At 39.8% G+C, this 20,814-nt stretch overlaps 4 protein-coding genes across 4 annotated transcripts; 2 read left to right on the top strand and 2 right to left on the bottom strand.

Moving 5' to 3' along the window:
* Nucleotides 1-494: 494 nt before the first annotated feature.
* Nucleotides 495-1,106, bottom strand: LOC129411980 (4F2 cell-surface antigen heavy chain-like; the record flags this gene model as incomplete). The annotated part of the gene is made up of 2 exons (XM_055164398.1): nucleotides 978-1,106; nucleotides 495-871 (listed from the first exon to the last, which is right to left on the bottom strand). Coding segments are annotated over exons 1-2 (391 nt in total), but the record flags the coding sequence as incomplete, so codon positions are not given.
* A 1,473-nt stretch (nucleotides 1,107-2,579) lies between these two features.
* ppm1na (protein phosphatase, Mg2+/Mn2+ dependent, 1Na (putative)) lies at nucleotides 2,580-5,190 on the bottom strand. Its single transcript, XM_020918026.2, has 6 exons — nucleotides 4,542-5,190; nucleotides 3,829-4,400; nucleotides 3,092-3,209; nucleotides 2,880-2,994; nucleotides 2,737-2,800; nucleotides 2,580-2,652 (listed from the first exon to the last, which is right to left on the bottom strand). Exons 1-6 carry the CDS (start codon nucleotides 4,945-4,947, stop codon nucleotides 2,620-2,622), a joined length of 1,308 nt encoding a protein of 435 aa, XP_020773685.1. The 5' UTR covers nucleotides 4,948-5,190; the 3' UTR covers nucleotides 2,580-2,619.
* Nucleotides 5,191-6,433: 1,243 nt separating this feature from the next.
* rtn2a (reticulon 2a) lies at nucleotides 6,434-13,970 on the top strand. The gene is made up of 10 exons (XM_020918025.2): nucleotides 6,434-6,564; nucleotides 7,129-7,182; nucleotides 7,415-7,969; nucleotides 8,255-8,482; nucleotides 10,939-11,146; nucleotides 11,236-11,374; nucleotides 12,111-12,180; nucleotides 12,280-12,326; nucleotides 12,407-12,465; nucleotides 12,626-13,970. Exons 1-10 carry the CDS (start codon nucleotides 6,534-6,536, stop codon nucleotides 12,699-12,701), a joined length of 1,467 nt encoding a protein of 488 aa, XP_020773684.1. The 5' UTR covers nucleotides 6,434-6,533; the 3' UTR covers nucleotides 12,702-13,970.
* Nucleotides 13,971-14,576: 606 nt separating this feature from the next.
* On the top strand, nucleotides 14,577-18,963 carry rhoub (ras homolog family member Ub). The gene is made up of 3 exons (XM_020917993.2): nucleotides 14,577-14,860; nucleotides 16,515-16,573; nucleotides 18,054-18,963. The coding sequence occupies exons 1-3, from the start codon at nucleotides 14,644-14,646 to the stop codon at nucleotides 18,507-18,509; spliced, it is 732 nt and encodes a 243-aa protein (XP_020773652.1). The 5' UTR covers nucleotides 14,577-14,643; the 3' UTR covers nucleotides 18,510-18,963.
* Nucleotides 18,964-20,814: the final 1,851 nt, after the last annotated feature.

Below are 20,814 nucleotides of genomic sequence, written 5' to 3' on the forward strand. Positions count from 1 at the left end.
AATAGACATATTTGACATAATAGTGACTACAAATGTTTTAGTAGGCTATGTTTGATGTGAGGCTCTTGCCATTAGGGGTATATTGACAAATATGAATATCTCAAAATCTCAATAATGATAGGCTATTATGGCAATCAAATAAAATCTTGCTAAAACTTGCCTTTAATAAAATAAGATATAAAACCATTTTTCACCCATTGCCTTAGGACACTAGGCATGCAAAGTAGATAATAAAACCTTTATCCCTGCTTTGCCTAAAATACCAGACATTCTGCCTATATTATCCACTTTGCCTGTAAAATGATTTAAGAGCCTGAAAAGACAAAGTTGGAGTCCCTTCTCTCAAATTCAAAATAACTCGTTTACTGAATAAAAGACCTCTATAGTGACAACAGTAGGCCATGGGTCATGCTTTACAGTTTTTAAATCCTGAGCCTCTAGGCCACTGTAATGACTTCATAATGACATGATGTTTTACTATGCGCTAATCTCACCATTGAGGTTCCCAGATCGCTCCATTGTAGCATCGAACTCCAGGGCTGGCTGGAGTTGGTAGAACAAGGATTTCTGCCACCATTTGAGCGGCTGGGCCACTGGTTTGGGCGTCATCACGAGGATGGCGATAGCCGTGGCGAGTAATGCAACCCAGGAGAGCCAGAACAGCAACACCAGGTAAAAGCGAAACTTTCTCCATCCCGCGCCTCCTGCTGCATCTTCCAACTGCTCCCTGGTGAGAGGTCGCCATTCCTGACGCGTTTCCGGCTCATGCTCTTGGATCAGCAGCGGTGCCGCCTCGGTGCCACCCACACTGTTCGAAAACCCGGGATTGGACAAACTGCCATAGCCCGGGCCACCGACGTTCAGGGTCATCCTGTTGTAGTTAAGTGACACATTGAGCAACACACTGAGCTACTTGAGCCCATGTTAAGACATGTAATCAGTTTATTTTGACGTGTTTGTTAGGTCTTTTTCCATACCGTGAAGTCTCCATCTTTGTTTTGTTTGAACCACAAATTAGGTTATTGCAGACAGATCATCTCCAGTGACAGGATGAACGTATCGTACCCAAACCGCAGCCGCCAGAGGTGCGGAGAATTATCTATTAACTACTCACAGGTGCCACTGTTGCGTGTCACTGACGTGCACGTAAAGAGCTGCAGGGCTCTTCATTTCATTCAGACAGATTTTAAGTCTTTAAAAGATCTGCTAAAGTGTTTAGGTTTAAATGTAATCCAGGTCTCAGCGTGCCTCTGTTCTCTCAGCCCCATGTTCCCTCATTTCTAAGGTATTTTTTTCTTTCCAAAATTAGGCCCTATATTCCCACTGTTCCTTTTATCCCCATTTCTCCCAATTTTTTTTGTCATTTACACCCGACCTATTATCCAGCAGCAGAATACTACAGATGTAATGCAGAGGTCATGGTGCAAAGAAACCTAGGTTGAAATTACTCTGAAAAATCTTCGAAATAAGGGAACACTGGTCTGAGGGAACATAGGGCTGACCCCCTCTGCAAACATCAATGAAGCAATACTTCATACAATACAAGAGTAGGCCTAATTTTGCCCTTAAACATGAGCATAATACCCTGTTTAGTTTGATGATTTATGAACTCAACTCAAGTAGTATCCAAGGAACTAGTTATCTAACCAAATTTCAATGCATACTCACTCTATATGTTGCCTTCCCTCAGGTTTGTCTCTACGTTTCCTGTCCGTCCAAGTAAAAATGACTTGTAGCTGAATATCCGACTGTGAGGAGGAGAGAGGGGCACTGGTGTCCTATAAAAACTCTGCAGACTCAATTCATACAGAGGTGCCGATCTTACACACCCTTACCACACATTCTGCTGAACTTGTGATTCCTGGAACAAGCCCCTCTCCGCTTTATGCAGATGGAGCCTATCCTGTTGCTTAAAATTAATGCATTTATTGATGTTTGTAGTCTTCATAAATCATTATGTGTGTTAGTTGATCAGTTGTTGTAACAAATCATTGGATACAAATAGTCTTGAAAAATACATATTATAGACTTTGTGAGGGTCCCTTCCCTGCACTGGGCCCCGGTTAAACAGTACCTTTTACAACCCCCCAGTCCAATGCCCCTGATCTTTTGCAGTATTTACATTTTTACATAAGATGTTGTTTCTAATATACAATAATTTTGTATAATCTTAAACAAACAATACTCACATGCCTGACACATGCAGATTTAATGAGGTATGAGGCTAATTCTTGGAAGCATTCTTGTTCTGACTATGTTTATTTTTTGCTTGTGTGGCCTCTCACATGCTATTGCCTATTGTCAACCTTCCCCTGGCTTTCTTCTCCCCAAGTATATTCTACAGTGCTTTGGTCTTTCTATAGCATGCCAATGTGAGTCTTGTCACCTTTGCTTCCTAACGACTCTGTGGAAATCAACTAATTACTTGGTCACACTCACGTTGCATTTACACAGGGCATACACGTGAGCTGTGGATGCATGTGTAGACTGCAGTCACACTAGGTTGATCTAATTGTGTTTTATTATTGTGATTACATTATATTAACAAACTTAGATTTTATTAATAACAATTCCAGCTTCGTGCATATTATTCTCCTGGCAACATCCGTGATCAAAGCTTTATCTTGAGTCCTCTTCTGATCCCTCGACATCCTAAAAGCAGTAAATCAATCATCATCATATATGCAGTCAGTAACACTTGTTAAATGTTTGTTCATAAAATCTGTATTAGCTTACCATTGGTTCCTGACTTCTGCCACTGACAATGTGTTTCTGATAGGCTGAAATTATGCAGTCACGTCTATAAGCAAAACAAAAGCAATTATTTAGTTGTTTGGTTTTAGGAAACCCGGGTTTGTAAATCAGGGATTTACACATACTTGCTTGTAATGCCGCCCCCTGGCGGTAGCTCTGGTATTTCCTCTGCAGCCAAGATTTTTATAACGTACAGTAGATCTGGATCTTCATCTTTTGATCTCATCATTTGGATTATTTCTGTTAAAGTGCAGAAAAAGCAAGGATTAAAATATAGTTTTTTTTTTTAATAGTAAACAATATTAATCATGTTATATTATTAAAAGCAATACAACACCTTCCACTTTCATTTCAATGTGTTGCTCCAGCTCAGCCTCTCGCTGCAGTGCATCCTGGGACAGCTGGGGAGCTCCAGGGAAGCACACAATGATGATGCTCATGTTATCCAGACTGCCCTGCAGGGGGAGACAAGGCAGGCAACTCAATATGGACTTTTCTTTTATATAGTGGGCTTATATGAGGCTGTAGGGACATTTGTTTAAGTATAAAAAGATCTAATTCTAATAAATCTAATTTACATTCATATCATCTATATATTTTTTTTATGTAGCCTACAGTGACAGTGAACAGGGGTGGAGTTCACAATATCCCTTAGTTTTGATTAGCACTCACATTTAATCTTAATCCAGCCCATGTGTACATACATCTCCTGTGTTGCCTAAGACATCTATTTATAGGCAGCCTGTAGGTGCGTAAGGGTTCAGATGGTACTAACAGGCATTATCTTCTTATGTAATGACCTTACTGTAATTCCTACTCACAGAGACGGTGCTTAGTCTCACCTGCTTGTCCTGTCCCAGTGCTTTGTAAAGAAAACCCATTCATGAATCTGCTTCGAAACACTGTTCTACAAGCATGCACATTCATTTAATTGTAATATAGTTGGCTAATATGCCTTAAGGGTGTATATAATTTAACAGTAATATATATATATATATATATATATATATATATATATATATATATATATATATATATATATATATATATATATATATACAGGTTTTATTTTACCTTATAAAGGCAGAGGTCTATGACCTGGGCACAGATCTCTCGTAGGTCATCACACACTTTCAGACGGCTGCGCACAAAAGCACAAAGTTCCTCATTTCCAATGGCGTCCCAGACACCATCACAGGCTAAAATCAAGAACTCGTCTTCAGGTGCCCTCTCCATCTCATAGATCTCAGGCTCAGGTGAGACCAGCTGCTCTGTCTGAGGTCTCCAGTCCACCTCTTTAAAGTCAAAGTCTCCCAGAGCTCTGGACACAGCCAAAGAGCCATTGACCCGCTGCAGTGTCACTGAGCCCCCTGCATTTTGGATGCGCTCCTTCTCCCTGGGGTTAAATGGCTTGTGGTCCTCTGTGTAGAAGACCACTTGGCCATCACGACACAGAAGGGTTCTTGAGTCTCCACAGTTGATAAAATAAATATATTCAGGGGAAAGCAAGACTGCTGCTGCAGTGGACCCACTTCGATCCCAATTATCCTGGCGGGCCAACTTGTGCATGTGCCGATCAATGTCCAGAAAACCCTTTCGGATCCCCTCCTTCACCTGGTCAGGGTCTTCCATGGCCTTAATCCCACCTAAACAAGTGTGAAATCACAACATATCAATATAGTGGATTTGATTGATGAACACATTTTGGACATGCAGAAACATTTATATGGCCAGTTTGTCAAGAAACTGCCATAGCATTTAACTGCAGAAAAGTAATGTAACAGTACCTGTTGCAATCATACGGTCCAGCAGGTGCTTGGAGCAGTACTGTGCGACAGTGGTGCCTGCATGTCCATCAAAGACGGCAAAGTATCCCCAGTTTTTGAGCTCCCCACTGAGCTGTGGCATACAGGAGTGTGCATCCTCCATCTGTGCTCTCCAGCCCTGCATACTGGCCACTGCATAGTTGAGTCCAGAATGGGAGCTCCCTTCAAACACATGCTTCTCCAGGACCGGGTGCTCCAAGTATGGGCTGGGATAGCAGTCATCCTCATCCAGACTGTCCTCCTCATCAGACCCTCTCTCTCTGGACCCTCCTTTGAAGAAAAAGGTGACCATTTTCTCTGTCTCTTTGACCAGCTGCCTGAGGAAGGAGGGGACCTCAACATTGCTGGCTCTTCTGGCTGTTCTCATGACTCCACGGAGCCTGTGCTCAAGTCTCCTACTCGACCTGGCAGTTCCCCGTTTCCTCCGGATGCCCCTCCTCCGGTGTTGTGTTTTCCTCAGCAGGTCCAGTGCAACAGCTAATCTCTGACACTCCTATCAGGTGATAAACAGATTAAATCAAAATATAGCTATTTTTTCTGGTTACAGTTCAAATATGTTGTACTTTCTTTTAAAAATCGAACCCATTTTTCTACCCTGTCTTAACTCACAGACTGTTTCTTCAGACTGTAACTGCGAGGATACTGTCTATTGGTCCCTCTATTTTTGATCGTATGTACTTAAGTATTGGCTCCTCCCTGTTCCCCACATCACTAATGTAGTCTAATAATCACCTGGCCTTACAGCCATTTGACCTTTGTCTGAGCACATGCATGGATTAGGCTCATGTTATTTTACACACACTGTAATTGGTTCTCTGAAACCGTATCCACTGTGTTAAATGTGATAATGAATTCTTCCAGTTTGTTTAGAAAACCTTCTTTATACTTAATTACATTGCCATTGTATTTTACAGTGTAAAGTATAATATTTTTTATTGTAACAATTGTAATGTGGATTATATAGGCCTACCTATATTATTATAACTTGATGGAATACTAATTTCATTCAGCTATAATTGTGAAGTAACATGCTCTATACACTTACTTTACTTAGTACTTACTTTAGCAGTTGTTGTAATCTTGTTAGGTTTATGTATTTAAGGCCTGTAACCTGGTTTACTTTGGAACTGGGTGGTTTAATATTGTTAAGTTGTAGCCCTATACTTGTCCTTAGCTACCCATGAGTAGACTAACCCTATTATCAGCTCTTCTCTGGAAGGTATACTGGGTAACTGTTTGTTTACCTCACTCGACCTATCCAGTTAAGTCCATAAATGCCAAAAGGATGACACAGGAACACTGACTTGGCATTACTTTGTTTACCTTGGAACACGCTAATAGTCACATAAGAAACTTTATTCATATTATATTCTACATGAGACTGTGTCAGTGTAGCTGCAGTGTATCCAGTGTTGGACATTTCAACTAATCCATTTCAAATTATCCTATTTTATGTATGGCTGTTAATGTTTGGGTTTTTTTTCCCCCCAATGTCTATATTATATTGACCAGTACATGTACACTAATGACTTTCTTGCCTACTGTCTTTGCCTGCAGATGTGCTGTGCATTATTGATAACCAAGCTCTTAAAGCCTATCTCTTTAAGATCCTTAGATGAAGTCACACAGTAAGGGGCAGAGCATGTGAGTTTACAGGCTTCAGATTGGCTGTGAAAGGAACATGACAACACCCTATCTCTCCTCTCTGCTGCTGTTCACCTTGTGCTACAGCGTCCACTACTGGGGCTTCAGGAGCAGATGCAGGCAGAGTGGATGGAGGAGAGGTGGTGAGTAAGGAAGGGAGGGGCAGTTGAATGACGGAGTGGGAAGCAGGAGGGAGCACAGAGGCGCAGGAAGACTACAGCCTGTCCACTGGATGTGAAAGCAGCAGAGTAAAGTGCAGTAGGAGGGGGGCTTCCAGACTGCGTGGGCCCAGCAATGCCTTGATGGAGCATGGGCCAGGTTTTAGGATTCTCCCATTGCCGTGAGTTTGCTCCATTTCTTTCACAGTAGTCACAGTTTTGAGTTATCCCACCTCAGCATCTTTCCTGCTAACTGCTCAGAGCGGTGTGTGTTAGCTCACCCCCCATGACACTCTCTTCTCTCTATTATAAGCCTGAGCCCCATCTCAGTGGATGAAGAAAGAGAATATATTTGGTTTTCCATCATGATCTATATGAATCTATATTTGCAATTGTTTACTTTCTAGGTCTAATAATATCATAGCACATTGCATGTGCCAACAAATTCTATATTTCTAATTTCTATTATTTCTTTACTAACAGGTTATATTGAACTGCATGTTTGTAGTAATGCTACAGAACTTTTATTATTTACCTAAATGTTCTTTCTTGCAAAAGCAGCATGCTTTATACAATGCTAATTGATAATGGTAGCTTTTAGGCTATTTGCTTTCGAAGGCCTTGTTGTTGGTAATTTCTTCTATCCTTGAATCACCTTTAGTCACAACCAGTGTGTTTTATAACTTGAAGCAAATGATACATTGAATGATATATTTAAGATAAATCCATGTTTTCATGTCTTCCAGAGGAGTATGGCTCAGTGGCTTCAACACCAGACTCGACCCCTCCATGCACTGATGGTACGTTCTAACAATACCTCTGCCCGCACATGGGCAACCCTTACTGTGTCTACAGTTGTAATCCACAGGTCAAAACAGTGGTTCTTTGATCACAGCTTCCTTTGCACAGGATCCATTTTTAGATACATGCATTTGATGGCAGTATCTATTACAATTATCTAAGATATTTAAATGTTTATTCAGATATAATTATCTTTCTTTTTTTTACTTTAATTCTTGGGTTGTCATGCAGGTGGGAATGAGGAGTCTGAACTCTGTGAGCTACAGACTGCCCGTGAATGGTCAGATGATGATGAAGGAGCAGATGGTGATGATGAAGATGGGTTGGCCTCTTCTCCATCCCTTTGGGGTACCCCTCGCCAACATTCGTATGAGCTAACGTTCTCCTATATCGCTATCGCTGAGCCTGAGGCTGTGGGTGCATCACGGCATTTGAGAGAGAGGCGCAGGGGGGGCTCCAGGAGCAGTCGCACTGCTTTGTTTCGCACTGACACATTGGAAACCCTATTGGACTCCCCTGATGTGGAGTGGGACGAACAAGCCTTTCTCACACAGGAGGGACAGGAGGCAGCAGCAGAGACGAGTGAGCAGCAGGCATGGCCATCTACAGCCCATACAGAATGGACAAACTTTGAAGGAGAAAACTATGGACAAATGAGTACAACTCCACTTCCTCATTGCCAGGAATCTCAGGAGAGAGATACAGGGTTTCAAAGGGAAGAGACTCCAAGCAGTTTCACAGTGCAGACTTCCACTCCCTCCCAATCCAGCTCACAGACTCTTCAGTGTAAGTTATTTTCATACTGATGTGATTTCTATTTAGATTAACACACCCTTGTATAAGAAAGTATGTGATGCAATAAATGTTTAATATTCTGGTCACCCACACTCTGGAATTTGCAAAAAGAATCTGACTGACATGTTCATATTGTAGTGAAACCATATAGCAATATCTAAATTTAACAATTTTGTAAGCTTGCAACAAGGAAGTTTTATCCAATGAAGATAAAACTGAGCATGTGCAGAAACAGTAATCTCATGATTATAGTGACCAAATATTGTTTTTTTGCAGCAACATCACTGTCCCCAGAGCCTGTTTCCCCTATCTCCAGGGAAACCATTTCAGTGAAGCTGCTCACATCTGTGCCGCCTCGAGGGGTGCTGCCTGGAGACCTCACATCATCTGTGGCTGCTACAGGACTCAACACTCAGGAACAGCTGGTCAGAGAGCACTGGTTCTCTGCACTGAACCTAGTAGAGGCTGATACAGTGTGGTCTCACATATGGACTCATGTAGCAGGTATTACACTGTACTGTATCTTTAAACCTCATTTAGCCATGGCTCTTGGTTTTGTGCTGGCTTTCAAAGAGGCTGGTAATCAATGCTGAAAATATCAGATTTCCTTTGAGCACATCTTAAAGGCAACACATACACACACGACCCACCTACTTCATTGTTCTTCCGTAGTAACCTCCCCCTTCAAGAGTCCCTGGCTAATTATGGCTGAAGTATTTCTGGCGTTGGGTGACTTTTTGTTATGCACTTTTGTAAGGCTATATTATCCACATTTTGAGGGTGACTTATGTGTGAGTTGACAAGAGTGTTTTAAGTGGACCGTAGTTTGAATATTTGACTGGACATGGGGGAGGGATCATAAAACCTTGCTGATGAATGTTTGTCTAAGCTGATGACAGGGTATAAAGTGTCCAGAATAAATAGCACACATTGGAGAATTATATTACATTTAGTTTATGATTTATAGTTGCATACTATAATATACTATGCATCAAAGGCCAGCTCAACTTACATTTATACATATTTATTATTATAGTATTATAATAAACAATAATAGAAGTAATTCAAAAAGGAAAGTATATTTTTAAAGAAAGCTACCAGTCAAACTCATTTGTACGTTTCCAAACATTTCAATTGTAATGCATCAAGAGATTTTATTTGGTGACATAATGGAACCAAACAGGCAGTGGTCATATTTCATTATACAGAAATAGACATAAATGAAAAGACATTCTTTCAGTTTGACAAAAAAACACCACAACATTTATCATCAGATTTACTTTATAACATGTGTATTATTATTATCAATAGAACTCCTAATCTTAAGAAAATATGACTTTTTAGAAGGGGTGGGTGGTGGCATAGATGAGATTATTTTGGGCTGTCAGGCCTTTGGATTGCTGAGCGAGCAGGGGGGAGCCAAAAACAGCTCAGAAGGACCAGTGGAGCTCAGACAGTGGGACAGACAGTGACAGCGGGCGTAAAGGGGAACACTGGAGCAGCAGTCAAAATGGCCAGTAAAGGTGAGATTGTACATATGTGCTTTGCTGCAGAGCAAATATTTGTTCAGTTAAATGTCATAGCACGCTGTAAAAGAAAGCATGTGGAATGAGTGTAAAAGAGGAAATGTCTGTCTGGGTAATGAAATCTGGAGGTTTTTTTTTTTTACAGTTTTTTTTTTTTACCATTTTACAAGTCTAGGGGCAGTATCTTGTGTGAATTTAATGAGATGTGTACTTTTGTAGCTTGAATTCTTTGGGTCTGAATTATTAACAGGCTGGACTTTGGAGTGTTTCTTGTTCACACAGAACATTTGGCATTTCATACTGTAGTACTATATGCGCTCTGGATATCCTCTGTCCTGACGTCATGTTGTTAATGAAGAAATAAGATGATACCAACATTGGCAGATAAAAAATGTAATAGGATCTAGTTTATGTTTAATTTGTTGAACAAAATCACATTGTTGCTCTCTTTGAAGTTGCACATATGAGAATCCATATATATGTTTGTTAAATGATGTCCAAATAGATGTTTCTGGGTCATTATATGTATTTAATGTCCATACATTTGAGTATGTACTGTGTATATACGACAGATTCCTGAGGATCTGCAGTTGTATTAGATGATTATTGTCAGTGTGTAATCTTGAGGTGGTGTCCATTATATTTAAAATTGGGGTTAAAGGAAGTACTTGTGACCTTGAATAAGATGGTGCAAAGGTCACAACTGTGAGGAGTTTTCAGTGATCCACTTACATAAGATTCTTTGTACATGGAGCTCTGAACCAACTATAAATACTGAGTTTTTATGTTCTGTGCTCTTTAATTGTTTTTCCATTTGCACATATATTTTGGGTATTTTTTTGTATTTTGTGATAATGGACGACTGGAATGCCTATGTGTCTAGTGGACCACTGCTATAAATTATATTTTAAATTCACTGGAGTAGTGCAGCAGCTTAAAGCATGCAGAACTTGTTCTTTTTCTTTGTCACTGTATGGCATATCTTGGGACACCTTGGTTTCCATAGCAGCTGTTACTGGATGCTATAGAAAAGGCAAAGGGGTGTGGCACGCAGTCTGACGTGTGTCAGCAGGTGCAGTAAAAGGCTGCATTTAAATTCTGTTTGACCGCTTGCTTCTCCCCTTCATCTGGGTCTATATTTAGCTCCAGTCTGGGCCTGACGTGTTTGTAGAGCTGTGATGGAGACTGGAGACCCACTCTTCACCTCTCTAACCCTCAGCCACTTCCTGTGTCATTTTACTCTGAAAATCTGAATTTTATTGAGTTGTGTAATATTAAGGCAGATGACAATTAACAAATGTATTTTATATGTACTTAAGACTTAACAACATTTTATGTGTCCTGCTCAGATTGATCATTAGTGACAGAACATCTCTTATTTTCAGTTTTACAGTCACAATAAATGACTTGAATTATTGCTTTGTGTTCCTGCAGCGGTGGACCTGATCTATTGGAAGGACACGGAGCGGTCTGGCATGGTGCTGACCGGGATAGTGGTGGGCCTGCTGTCACTGTTTCAGCTCAGTATCATCTCTGTGCTGGCCACCGTCTCTTTGGCTGTTATGTGCTTCACTATCTCTGTGAGAATCTACTACCAGGTCCTCTACATCCTCAACTGGGGCGATGGCGTGCACCCCTTTAAGTAAGACACTATATTGGCCTCCAAAGTTTTAACAGGTTAATTCTTGCCATGTTGTATGTGATTAATTTTGCTATATGACCCTGTCTTAGGTCTTACCTGGATTTGGACATCAGTTTGAGTGGAGAGCTGGCTGATAGGTACATGCAAAAAGCCATTGTAACAGTTCTGTCAGTTGTGGATGCCCTGAAGAGACTATTTTTTGTGGGAAACCTTTTTAATTCCCTCAAAGTAAGTAAAAAATTGTGTGTGGTATAATAATTTATTCGGTGTTGTTAATGCTCATAATTAGAACCACATAATGAGAACCAATCAGAATGCAGAACCAATTAGTATTTTTATATGTAATAGTACTTCAAGCAACCCTTTTCTAACACACCATTGCATATATCAGAAAACACCTTCAATCTACCAAAAGAATTCATACACTGAAAATGTGTACATTTATTATCACACTTAATGGATATTTGCTCAAATGTTTTCTTTTTGACATTTCAGCAACTTTGAAAAGACTGGTATTTTATTTAGATAGAAATCTGGTGGTGCTTTAACTTAACGCAATAAGTATAAAACTTCTATTTCATCCGAGTCCTAGTACTACAATGAATTATTTGGCATAGTTATCACATTTACAGTGCACGTACAGTCTGTGTGCACTGGCCCCTGTAGATCCTTGTGGTGTCAACCCTGACCTGGCCGGTATGTAACACACAGCAGTCTGAGCAGCGCCCCTGGAATCTGACGCAGGGGTGTCCCATGTCAGGACAGTGCGCTCCCTGCCCCCTCTGTGACAGTGGGGTAAAAGGGGAAACACCCATCAATGCAGCTCAGTGTGGATGATTGGTTTCTCACTAAATGTCTACATGTCTAAAAATATTTTTAGTGTTTGAGTAACAAAAAATAAACAACATACTGTATTTCACTGTGAGCCTGTGGTAATTAATGCTCTGGTTTGGTATTTTATTAGTTCCTGTTTCTACTCTACCTTGTGACATTTGTGGGAAAATTGTTCAATGGCCTTACTCTCCTCATCATCGGTGAGTGTTTGTCATTGATAGTAGAAAAGCATTTGTAATTTTGAAGAATAATAAGAATTTAATGAATTTCTAATCTTTTGTCTCAATGTAATTTTTCAGGTGTCATTGCCCTGTTTTCATTGCCTTTGTTCTATCAGAGACACCAGGTTACACATTTGCTTATTAATCATGATTGATTTTTATTTTATTTATTTATTTATTTTTTGGATTTACTTTTGTTGTATAGGTGCAGGTTGACAGTGTTGTTGCTAAAATTCAGGGTCATTATGACAACATCACGGACATGTGAGTACAGTGCCATCTGCAGGATTTAATTCTTAAATACCTTTTCACACAGCAATAATGTCTAAAATAATTAAGATCTAAATGCAACTTGTTAAAGCAATTAATGATGAAAGGTGTGAGTTATTTTTTGTAATTCCTGACTAGAGCATTTTCTCTTTAGTCTGCTGAGACTTGCCCATGGGGGCTCTCCACCCCCTGATCAAACACCAGGTGGCGCTAAACCCAATGCCCACTAACCAAGAGGGGACATGAAACTACAGAATCCAAAGGAGCTACAGACTGTCACTCAGAGGTCTTAACAACAGTCTGTGCTTGAGCTCCAGAGACATGGACAGGAACTAAAGACGACACTCACCGGGATCACGCATGGTGTTTCATACTCAACCTGAACCGGTATTAGGGTTAGAAGTGGGCCTGAGTATGGTGAAATAGATGTTTATGGACACTTGAATGAGATGGTTTTTCACGTCAGAGATGATGGACTGATGGATTGTTTTTAAAAATGTCTTATTGACAGCTTTCATCCAAATTGACTAAAACAAGACCGGATTGGAAGGTGTGTAACTTCCAGTAGCTACTGTGTTCCACCAACAGTCAGTGGTTCATTTGAAGACAGGGGTTGTCATTCACTCTAGAATTATCAGGATGCATGTGTCTAAGTGGCCGCTCATGTGCAATATGATCACTGTATTTTTCATCTTCATGATAGTTTAACTTTGTGTGTGTGTGTGTGTGTGTCTGTGTGTGTCATAGACTTTATATATACAGTCTATGGTGTGTGTGTGTGTAATGTATGAATTTAAGCCTGCTGAGAGGACGCTATCATCCATATTCTATCCAAAATAGTTTCAGTTAATCTTCAATTTTTAACCCAAAAGAACTCTGTATGGTGATTGTTACAATGTTATCATCTAATAATAATATACAGAGCTCTATTGGGTTGTCATAACATATCCAAGCCGAAGGAAAAACATGAAAGATCATTGGAGTTAAGTGTGGACGGTGCCTTTCTAACTGTGGGTCTTACTGCATGGATCACAATATCTAACACCAACCCCTGACCATGAAACTCTTACTGTGTACTCCACCATTGGCATCAGTGTATTAGCAGGTATGTTACATAATAGTAATTAAAATGACTCTAGGATTAATAAGATTGTTTTAGGATACTAAATGATTCACATTGCCTTTAGTGTCTGCTTATGAAATGAATCTATGCCTTATATTTATTATGAACCAGTGTATGACATGACTGTCAGGATTGTGTATTTTAATCATTTTACGAGCTTTAGATATCCTTTTTCTGTTTAAATCTATACATTGATTCAATGTGTAGACTAGACTAAAGCAATAGGATTCAAGAAGCAAAGACATCCTATTCTTTATAGTTTTTCTCTAAATGTTTTTGTTTTCAGAGGGGGAAATTTAGCTAAATGAATCACATTTCACATTACTTTTTATTTGTGTAATTCAACTAATTTTCAATGAAACAATAAATTGTTAAAACAGACACGCATTCGTATATACCTTTTTTTCTAGTTTACCAAACATTAACTGCACATTGCGACTTCTTGCACTCATTCAACACAAGGGGGCGACTAAAGATTTAGCAAAGTGGCTTTTCCTGAAACCACAGTCAATGGATTTGACAGCTGTTCTCAAATCTGCTCCAACTACATAATGACATAAAATCTATCTCTAATAATGTCTATGTGCTACATCAAAATATATTATTTCACTGTATTTTACAAATATACGCAGATGACTGAGAATTTTAGTGAACTATGTTAGTTTGGTTTGAAATAGGCCATCACAGGAGGACAAAAATGAAACATGGTTGGACTTTGTCATTGAACAGCCTACACATTATACCATGGTTATTCAACCCTGGTCATTATTTAATAATGACTCTAAGGTCACCAATCTGGACATTATTAAGACGAGATAAAAGTGGATAAACCATAGCCATGATCATAGCGTAATTCCACTTGAGGGGTGTTGAAGTGGGTGGGATTAGTCAAATGCATGCACTCTGCGGACCCGCCCTCTCCAGAGTTGTAAGAGAGGTCACCAGCCTGTGCGTTTGGAAACTTCACTTTACAACAGCACGTTGGTTATTGAGGACGGCCACAGCCAAATCGCGAGAAGCAGACGGGAGTGCGCATGGGACTGGTCTGAATGTCGCCTCCGTTCAGCATGGATTACCCAAAGACCATGGCTCCCCCGGTACCTCCGCACAAACCCAAACCTACGCGCACGGGACAGCCGCACGAGAGGCTGCTCAAGTGCGTGCTCCTGGGGGACGGAGCGGTGGGAAAAACGAGCCTGGTGGTCAGCTACACCACCAATGGATATCCAACCAAATATGTGCCCACTGCGTTTGATGACTTCTCTGGTAGGTTTCTGAGGTATATTGCCTCATTCTGCGCCAGCTTGACCCAACTTGGCTAAATGATATGGAGTTAACTATAAAACCACAGTATTTTAGAAGTGGTTAAAAATTAGTTTTTTCTGTGGGCTACATTTTTTTGGGTCTGCACTCACATTAGCGGATTTATATATTATATTTTATATTATATATTCTCACTATGTAGGCAGCTTCAGTCTCTATATATTTTTGAGTGGGTTCTGTGTTCGAGGCTTTCATGTAGCTACATGCCTTGTTTACTAAAAAATAAAGGTGGGGGCTAATCCTTCAAAAGGCTCTGTTGTTACAAAGTAAATAGCTGAGACTTGTTGCATTTTTGTTTTGTGGTGACATTCATTATGTTAATTATATGAAATTATAGATGAGCGGTAAAACTAACAACTCCACTAAGACACATCTCATAAAGCAGTGGTTGGTGCAGGCAGATAGCCCAGAGCTAGAGGCTGGCTCTACCTTCTCCATACAAAAGCCAGTGTGTCTCTGCTCAGTGGTTTTAGATTGCACAACTCTGCCTATTGTTGTGAGCCCTGACCCGGCAGCCCTTTCTCTCTCCACTGGAGTGACCACATCTGTTGCAATGGCTCTAAGGCTCAGATTGTCTTGCGGGACTCTTTTGACACAGGGGGATTGTGGAGTTGAGGCCCTCGGTGGTGATGTCATATTTCTGTGCCTGCAATCAGTGTTCTTTCAGAAAGCTTGCTGTCCAGAAATTATGCAACAAGGCACAGGTGGTAGAGATATGGAGGACAGAGAGAGAGTGAGTCGACATTAATGATTCACTAAAAATGATCTAATGAATATCATGTGTCAGGGACTAGTAGAGTTCAACATCCTCCATTTGGCTTTTGAAATTTTGATAAAATAGGCTTCATTTTCTTCAAGCATAAATATTGTTACAACTAAATAAATCCCACAAATACAATGTTCCAAAAAACTATAAAATCAAACCAAAAGTATTTAAGTAAATCAATCAGGCCCCTGAGCATTAGTCAAGTCTGTGCGATGGTACCTTTCCCAAAAACATGACTAGTTTGTGCAGCACTTTGATCAGGTGCTATGACGGACCACACTCCAGGCCTTTTAAAGTAAATGTTTCCATGTGCCCACTGCTTTGTATTGTGTTCGCTCTTTTCAAAAAGAATAATGGCTTTACAATGAAACAGTGACTCACCCACTCTTCACTTCTTTTTTTTTTTTTTACAACCTTGGACTGTTGCTGTGAGGGTCTCAACGGTAAATGGCAGAGTGGGTGGGCAGTGCATTGTATATGGTTGTACTGCACTGCTGACATGTAACAGGACTGTTTCTAGCTTTGTGATCAGCTCTAAGATTATCTTAGTTGTAGAATTTATTATATATATTCATCTTAGTTTTTCTGGACAAACAGGAAAAACATACACATTTTGACACAAAAATAAAATATAGTGTTCACCCATTATCCCATTAAATGTCCTTAATATTTACTAATATAATATACTAAAGAAAGGCTAAGCAATCCACGTTCAACTTTTGGGGCTGCCTAGTGATTGGTGGGATCTTGTATATTTGCATGCTGCCACCACAATACCACTGCCATGTAAATAAAAAAAATAACCAAATATTATATTTTGTGTGTCTACAGCTGTTGTACAAGTGGATGGACACCCGGTCAGGTTACAGCTATGTGACACTGCTGGACAGGTGAGTTTCAACTATTATTTACTGATAGACAGTAAAGTTATAGTTCACATAGTATACAGTATATTTAGTATATATTTATAGTCTACTTCAGGGGTAATTGCTATTTCTGATTAGTCTTTCTACAACTCCTACACAGAACTGTATGAAATGGTAATATAATTGTAATACATTTGTTGGTATGAATGCTTGTACAAAGTGCTTTTTAAGTAAACTGTGCAGCCGAGTAAAGAGTGTTTTAGATTACCTGCCCCTCCTTGTCTGAAAGTATACAAATACATGATGATAGTTTAGATTCCTATGATTAATAAGCAAGAGAAAAGAGTGTGCTGGTGGAGAGCCAAAGTTACTGATCTATTAAATCTATCTCAGAGGGAACATGTTGTGCAACCATGTTTTATTTCTGCAAGGCGAGGGCGGCTGTTTCTTAATCAAACTCAATAAAATTCTGCCCCTTAGCTACATATTTAACATTAGCTAACACTGTGCACACTGCCTCAAAGTGGGCACTGCCAGTTCTCTGCACTATCAACCTCAATTGGGCAATGACAAAGCGGAAAAAGCCATTTTATCTTTAATATTACCTCTACCTCTAATATATATATGCAGACAACCTTGGGCAAATATGGTAAGATCAAAAGTCAGGAAGTACTTACTGTAGTGAGGTAGTTTCACAAGATTGGCTTAGGGACAAGATCAAGCCAGTGTTAGTGACAAAAAAAACACTGCCTCCAAAGATGATAAACAAATCTGCTTCTTAGTCACAGATGTTGATAGTTTTGTGTATTCCACTACTATCTACATCATTTCACTGTTGCCCCCAGCCAAAGCATGTGCAAGCAGTCTGCTGTTGAGTGTCTGCAAAAATAACACCACAGACCTTTTTGTTAGTCTTCATAATTTCAGTTTGCTTCTTCACATTTGTCTGCAAAATCAGCATGGAGCCAATACAATGCCGAGGCTCAACAAATGGAGATTAGGAAACTGTGAGGCAGTGTGTGGGGATTAATCTATGTACTTAAAGATGTGGGGGGCTGTGTTAGCTGGTGGTAGCATGAATTGTGTAGCACTAAGATATTTTCTGTGTGAAAATACTGAATACTACTACTAATACTACTACTACTACTACTAATAATAATATCTATTACTGTTACTGTACTGGTGGAAGCTTTGCAACCTGCTTGTCTCCATGGAGATGCTATTTATTCTTCCAAAATGTTTCACAAAATGGGATTAAACATTATCTAGTTTGCATTTATTCAATTATAGGACTCTATATTGCTAGGAAGTACCGTAAAAGACATTCTTACTGTGAATGGGCTCACCACTCCACAGATCTGACCTATAGCTTAGCTTGGAGGAACAACCTGCTTGCCTCCATAGAAACAGTTGCTTTTAATGCCATACAGTGGAACATTGTACGTCTTAAATGTGTTACACAATTGTACTCATCTCCTAATATCTACTCTTCTGTATTCCCCAGGATGAATTTGACAAACTGCGTCACTTCTGCTACAGCCGGACTGATGCCTTGCTCCTGTGCTTCAGCGTGGTTAGCCCCGCCTCCTTTCAGAATGTCTGGGAGAAGTGGGTGCCCGAGATCCGGCGTCGATGCCCCCTGACCCCTATCCTTTTGGTGGGCACCCAGTGTGATCTGCGACAGGATGTAAAGGTGCTGATTGAGCTGTCCCGCAGGAGGGAGAGGCCTGTGGAGGAGGAGGACGCCCGGGCTTTGGCGGACAAAATCGGAGCTGTGACGTACGTGGAGTGTTCTGCTCTCACACAAAAGAATCTGAAGGAGGTGTTTGACGCCGCCATCGCGGTGGGATTACGACAATCTGACAGGAGGGCCAGGAGGGAGAGGAAAGTGCGCAGTACGGCTGATAAGATGAAGATGCTTTCAAAATCCTGGTGGAAGAAATATGTGTGTGTCCAGTGACAGAAGGTCTGACTGCTTGAACTGTCCCTTAACTGGATCTGTTAGTTTCTTTGTATTTGGAGGACTCAGGAGGACTTGCCTTAAAACTTCAATGGAGTATCACCTCAAAATGGCAGGGCCTTGGGACAGCTGGACAAAGTTGTGCCAACCATAAAGTGGCAACCATTAACAGTTCCCTTCAGCTAACATGAACTGTGAAATTTACCTGCATTCATCTAAGACTGAATGAACTTCTCTGGCAAGAGGACTGCATATTGTAGTGGACTTATCCAAAGGAAATGTGAGCAAGCTCATCACATAATCAGTTCCTTCTGTGTACCAAAATATTTTGTCTGATTTTGACAAAAGTAATTAATGTCACAATTTTGTTTGTTATAAGCCCTTTAGGTTTAAAATCTAAGCTTCTCCTGCACTTTTGTTTGTAATTTCAGTAAAGAACTATTTAGATCACAAATCTATTATAATGTTTTTATTAAAGCATGTGCCATATTTGTACATGGTTGCAATAATACCACTTTACACATATATTAAGATTCTGTTGTACTGTTAACACAGAAAGTTCTTAGCTTTTTGGCATCTTTGATCCATTAAGGCCTAATGTCATTACTATTCAAGCAATAACTGAGTAAGTGTAGTTTGCATTTACCAAAGAGTCTCGCACAGACCATATCATTCATGCCATGCTAGTACCTTCGTTACTCTTAGAGGAGTTTGTTCCTATATATGATTCAGAGAAGCTGTTGAATGCATGCCTGCTGCAACAAACCATACTTTGGCTGATCACAGGGTCTATCTTTGCCTAAAAGTGTAATTATGCATTTCTTTGTTGGTCTGTCCTCGTCTGAAATGACACATCACAAAAAGAGGCCGACTCCTTGTTTGCTTCTTATTTTTCAGAAGCCTTTAATTCAGCTCTGTTTATTTATCCAGATCTTGAGGGCCAAAAAGTGATCAGCAGCAGTACAGAGCTGGAGTATCACTTTGTTATGTATGTTACATAGTAATAATCACATATGTGTTTATAATGTTGTTAAAAGTCAATCAATGGCTGTACTAATTGGTACTTAACAGTGTGTGAGTGTTGGAGCTGTTTGACTTGTATGAATGGAACAATAAATAAAATATAAACTATTTAAGATTGCATATCTCTGTTATTCTATAGTGGTTAATTACCTTTAGCCTATGTATAAATTACAGGGTGTTTATGTAAATGGTATTTACCATGGCTGAACTTTGTAAACACATCAACAATGGATTTATGACCAGTGTGATTGTGCCTGTCCCAAGCCTTTTTATATTAGAAGAGTTAATAAGCAAACAGCTGATACTGGAAGATTATGCTATTGTGCAAAATATAGCCCAGATGTTCATATAATTAGCAACTGTCATTAAAACAATGTGGTATAGAACACAGAACATGGAGCTATATACTGACCGCTGTAGCCACTATGTCTCCTGTGCAGAGGATTAAAACTCCCTCAAATTGCTTTTTTTTTCTATTCATAGAAGTGTGTTTCCACCACAATATACAAAAATTGCATCAAGTTATCTAAAATTGTTTACTGAAGATAATGATAGGTTGGCATGCTGCAGAAAGTCTGTGTTGTCTGGCAGACTGCGGATGAGTATACTGTCCAGACATACTGCTGGAGAAACCGAGCCGAGATGTTCTTTAATTATCATAGTTTCAAGGCTCCAATTTCCACCATTATTTGAGAAGGAAAGTCAATTGTTATGTCTGGCAGTCGTTTTGGGAGAGGCCTTGTATTCAGTGACTTGACTGTGGTTTCAGTCTGTTTCAACATAATACTTACCTGACTGCTCAAAACAGAAGTTATACAGAGGGTCTAGGACACAACATGTAAATGTGATAATTAGAGAATACCCATATGGTGATGAATACAAATCGTGGTATAAGTATAAATATTCTTTGTACAGTCTATATGTCTGCACCTAATGACCATTTTGGTGACATCTTCTGTTTAATTGCAGCACACTGGACTCTCAGAATATGTAGGTTGCTTTCTCTATCTCTTAATGACATACTATTACTACTACTACTACTGCTACTACTGCTAGTACTGCTACTACCACTACTACTACTACTACTACTACTACTACTACTACTACTACTACTACTACTAATAATAATAATAATAATTGGTATTGAGGGTCTGTAAAACCACAATATCCACAATATAGCTTTTTGGCATACCTTTTAGATATAGAGTTCTTTTACTAAAAACTTTATTTAGTTTCACCTCTCAACATGACCAATACAATCTAGATAAAGGCCTATTCAGAT

This window comes from Boleophthalmus pectinirostris, unplaced genomic scaffold, assembly GCF_026225935.1.
Source record: "Boleophthalmus pectinirostris isolate CB_2022bp ecotype Guang Dong unplaced genomic scaffold, ASM2622593v1 HiC_scaffold_677, whole genome shotgun sequence".
Lineage (NCBI taxonomy): Eukaryota > Metazoa > Chordata > Actinopteri > Gobiiformes > Gobiidae > Boleophthalmus > Boleophthalmus pectinirostris.

Excerpts from the sequence above, each read along its gene's own strand:
- ppm1na (XM_020918026.2), bottom strand. The coding sequence starts at position 4,947 with ATGAGAACAGCCAGAAGAGCCAGCAATGTTGAGGTCCCCTCCTTCCTC. Across the intron at positions 2,995-3,091 it reads CATTGAAATGAAAGTGGAAG|AAATAATCCAAATGATGAGA; the intron begins GTGTTGTATTGC and ends GCACTTTAACAG. Across the intron at positions 2,801-2,879 it reads GGGGGCGGCATTACAAGCAA|ACGTGACTGCATAATTTCAG; the intron begins GTATGTGTAAAT and ends TTTTGCTTATAG.
- rtn2a (XM_020918025.2), top strand. The coding sequence starts at position 6,534 with ATGGGCCAGGTTTTAGGATTCTCCCATTGCC. Across the intron at positions 8,483-10,938 it reads CATATGGACTCATGTAGCAG|CGGTGGACCTGATCTATTGG; the intron begins GTATTACACTGT and ends GTGTTCCTGCAG. Across the intron at positions 11,147-11,235 it reads GATGGCGTGCACCCCTTTAA|GTCTTACCTGGATTTGGACA; the intron begins GTAAGACACTAT and ends ACCCTGTCTTAG.
- rhoub (XM_020917993.2), top strand. The coding sequence starts at position 14,644 with ATGTCGCCTCCGTTCAGCATGGATTACCCAAAGACCATGGCTCCCCCG. Across the intron at positions 14,861-16,514 it reads TGCGTTTGATGACTTCTCTG|CTGTTGTACAAGTGGATGGA; the intron begins GTAGGTTTCTGA and ends GTGTGTCTACAG. Across the intron at positions 16,574-18,053 it reads TATGTGACACTGCTGGACAG|GATGAATTTGACAAACTGCG; the intron begins GTGAGTTTCAAC and ends TGTATTCCCCAG.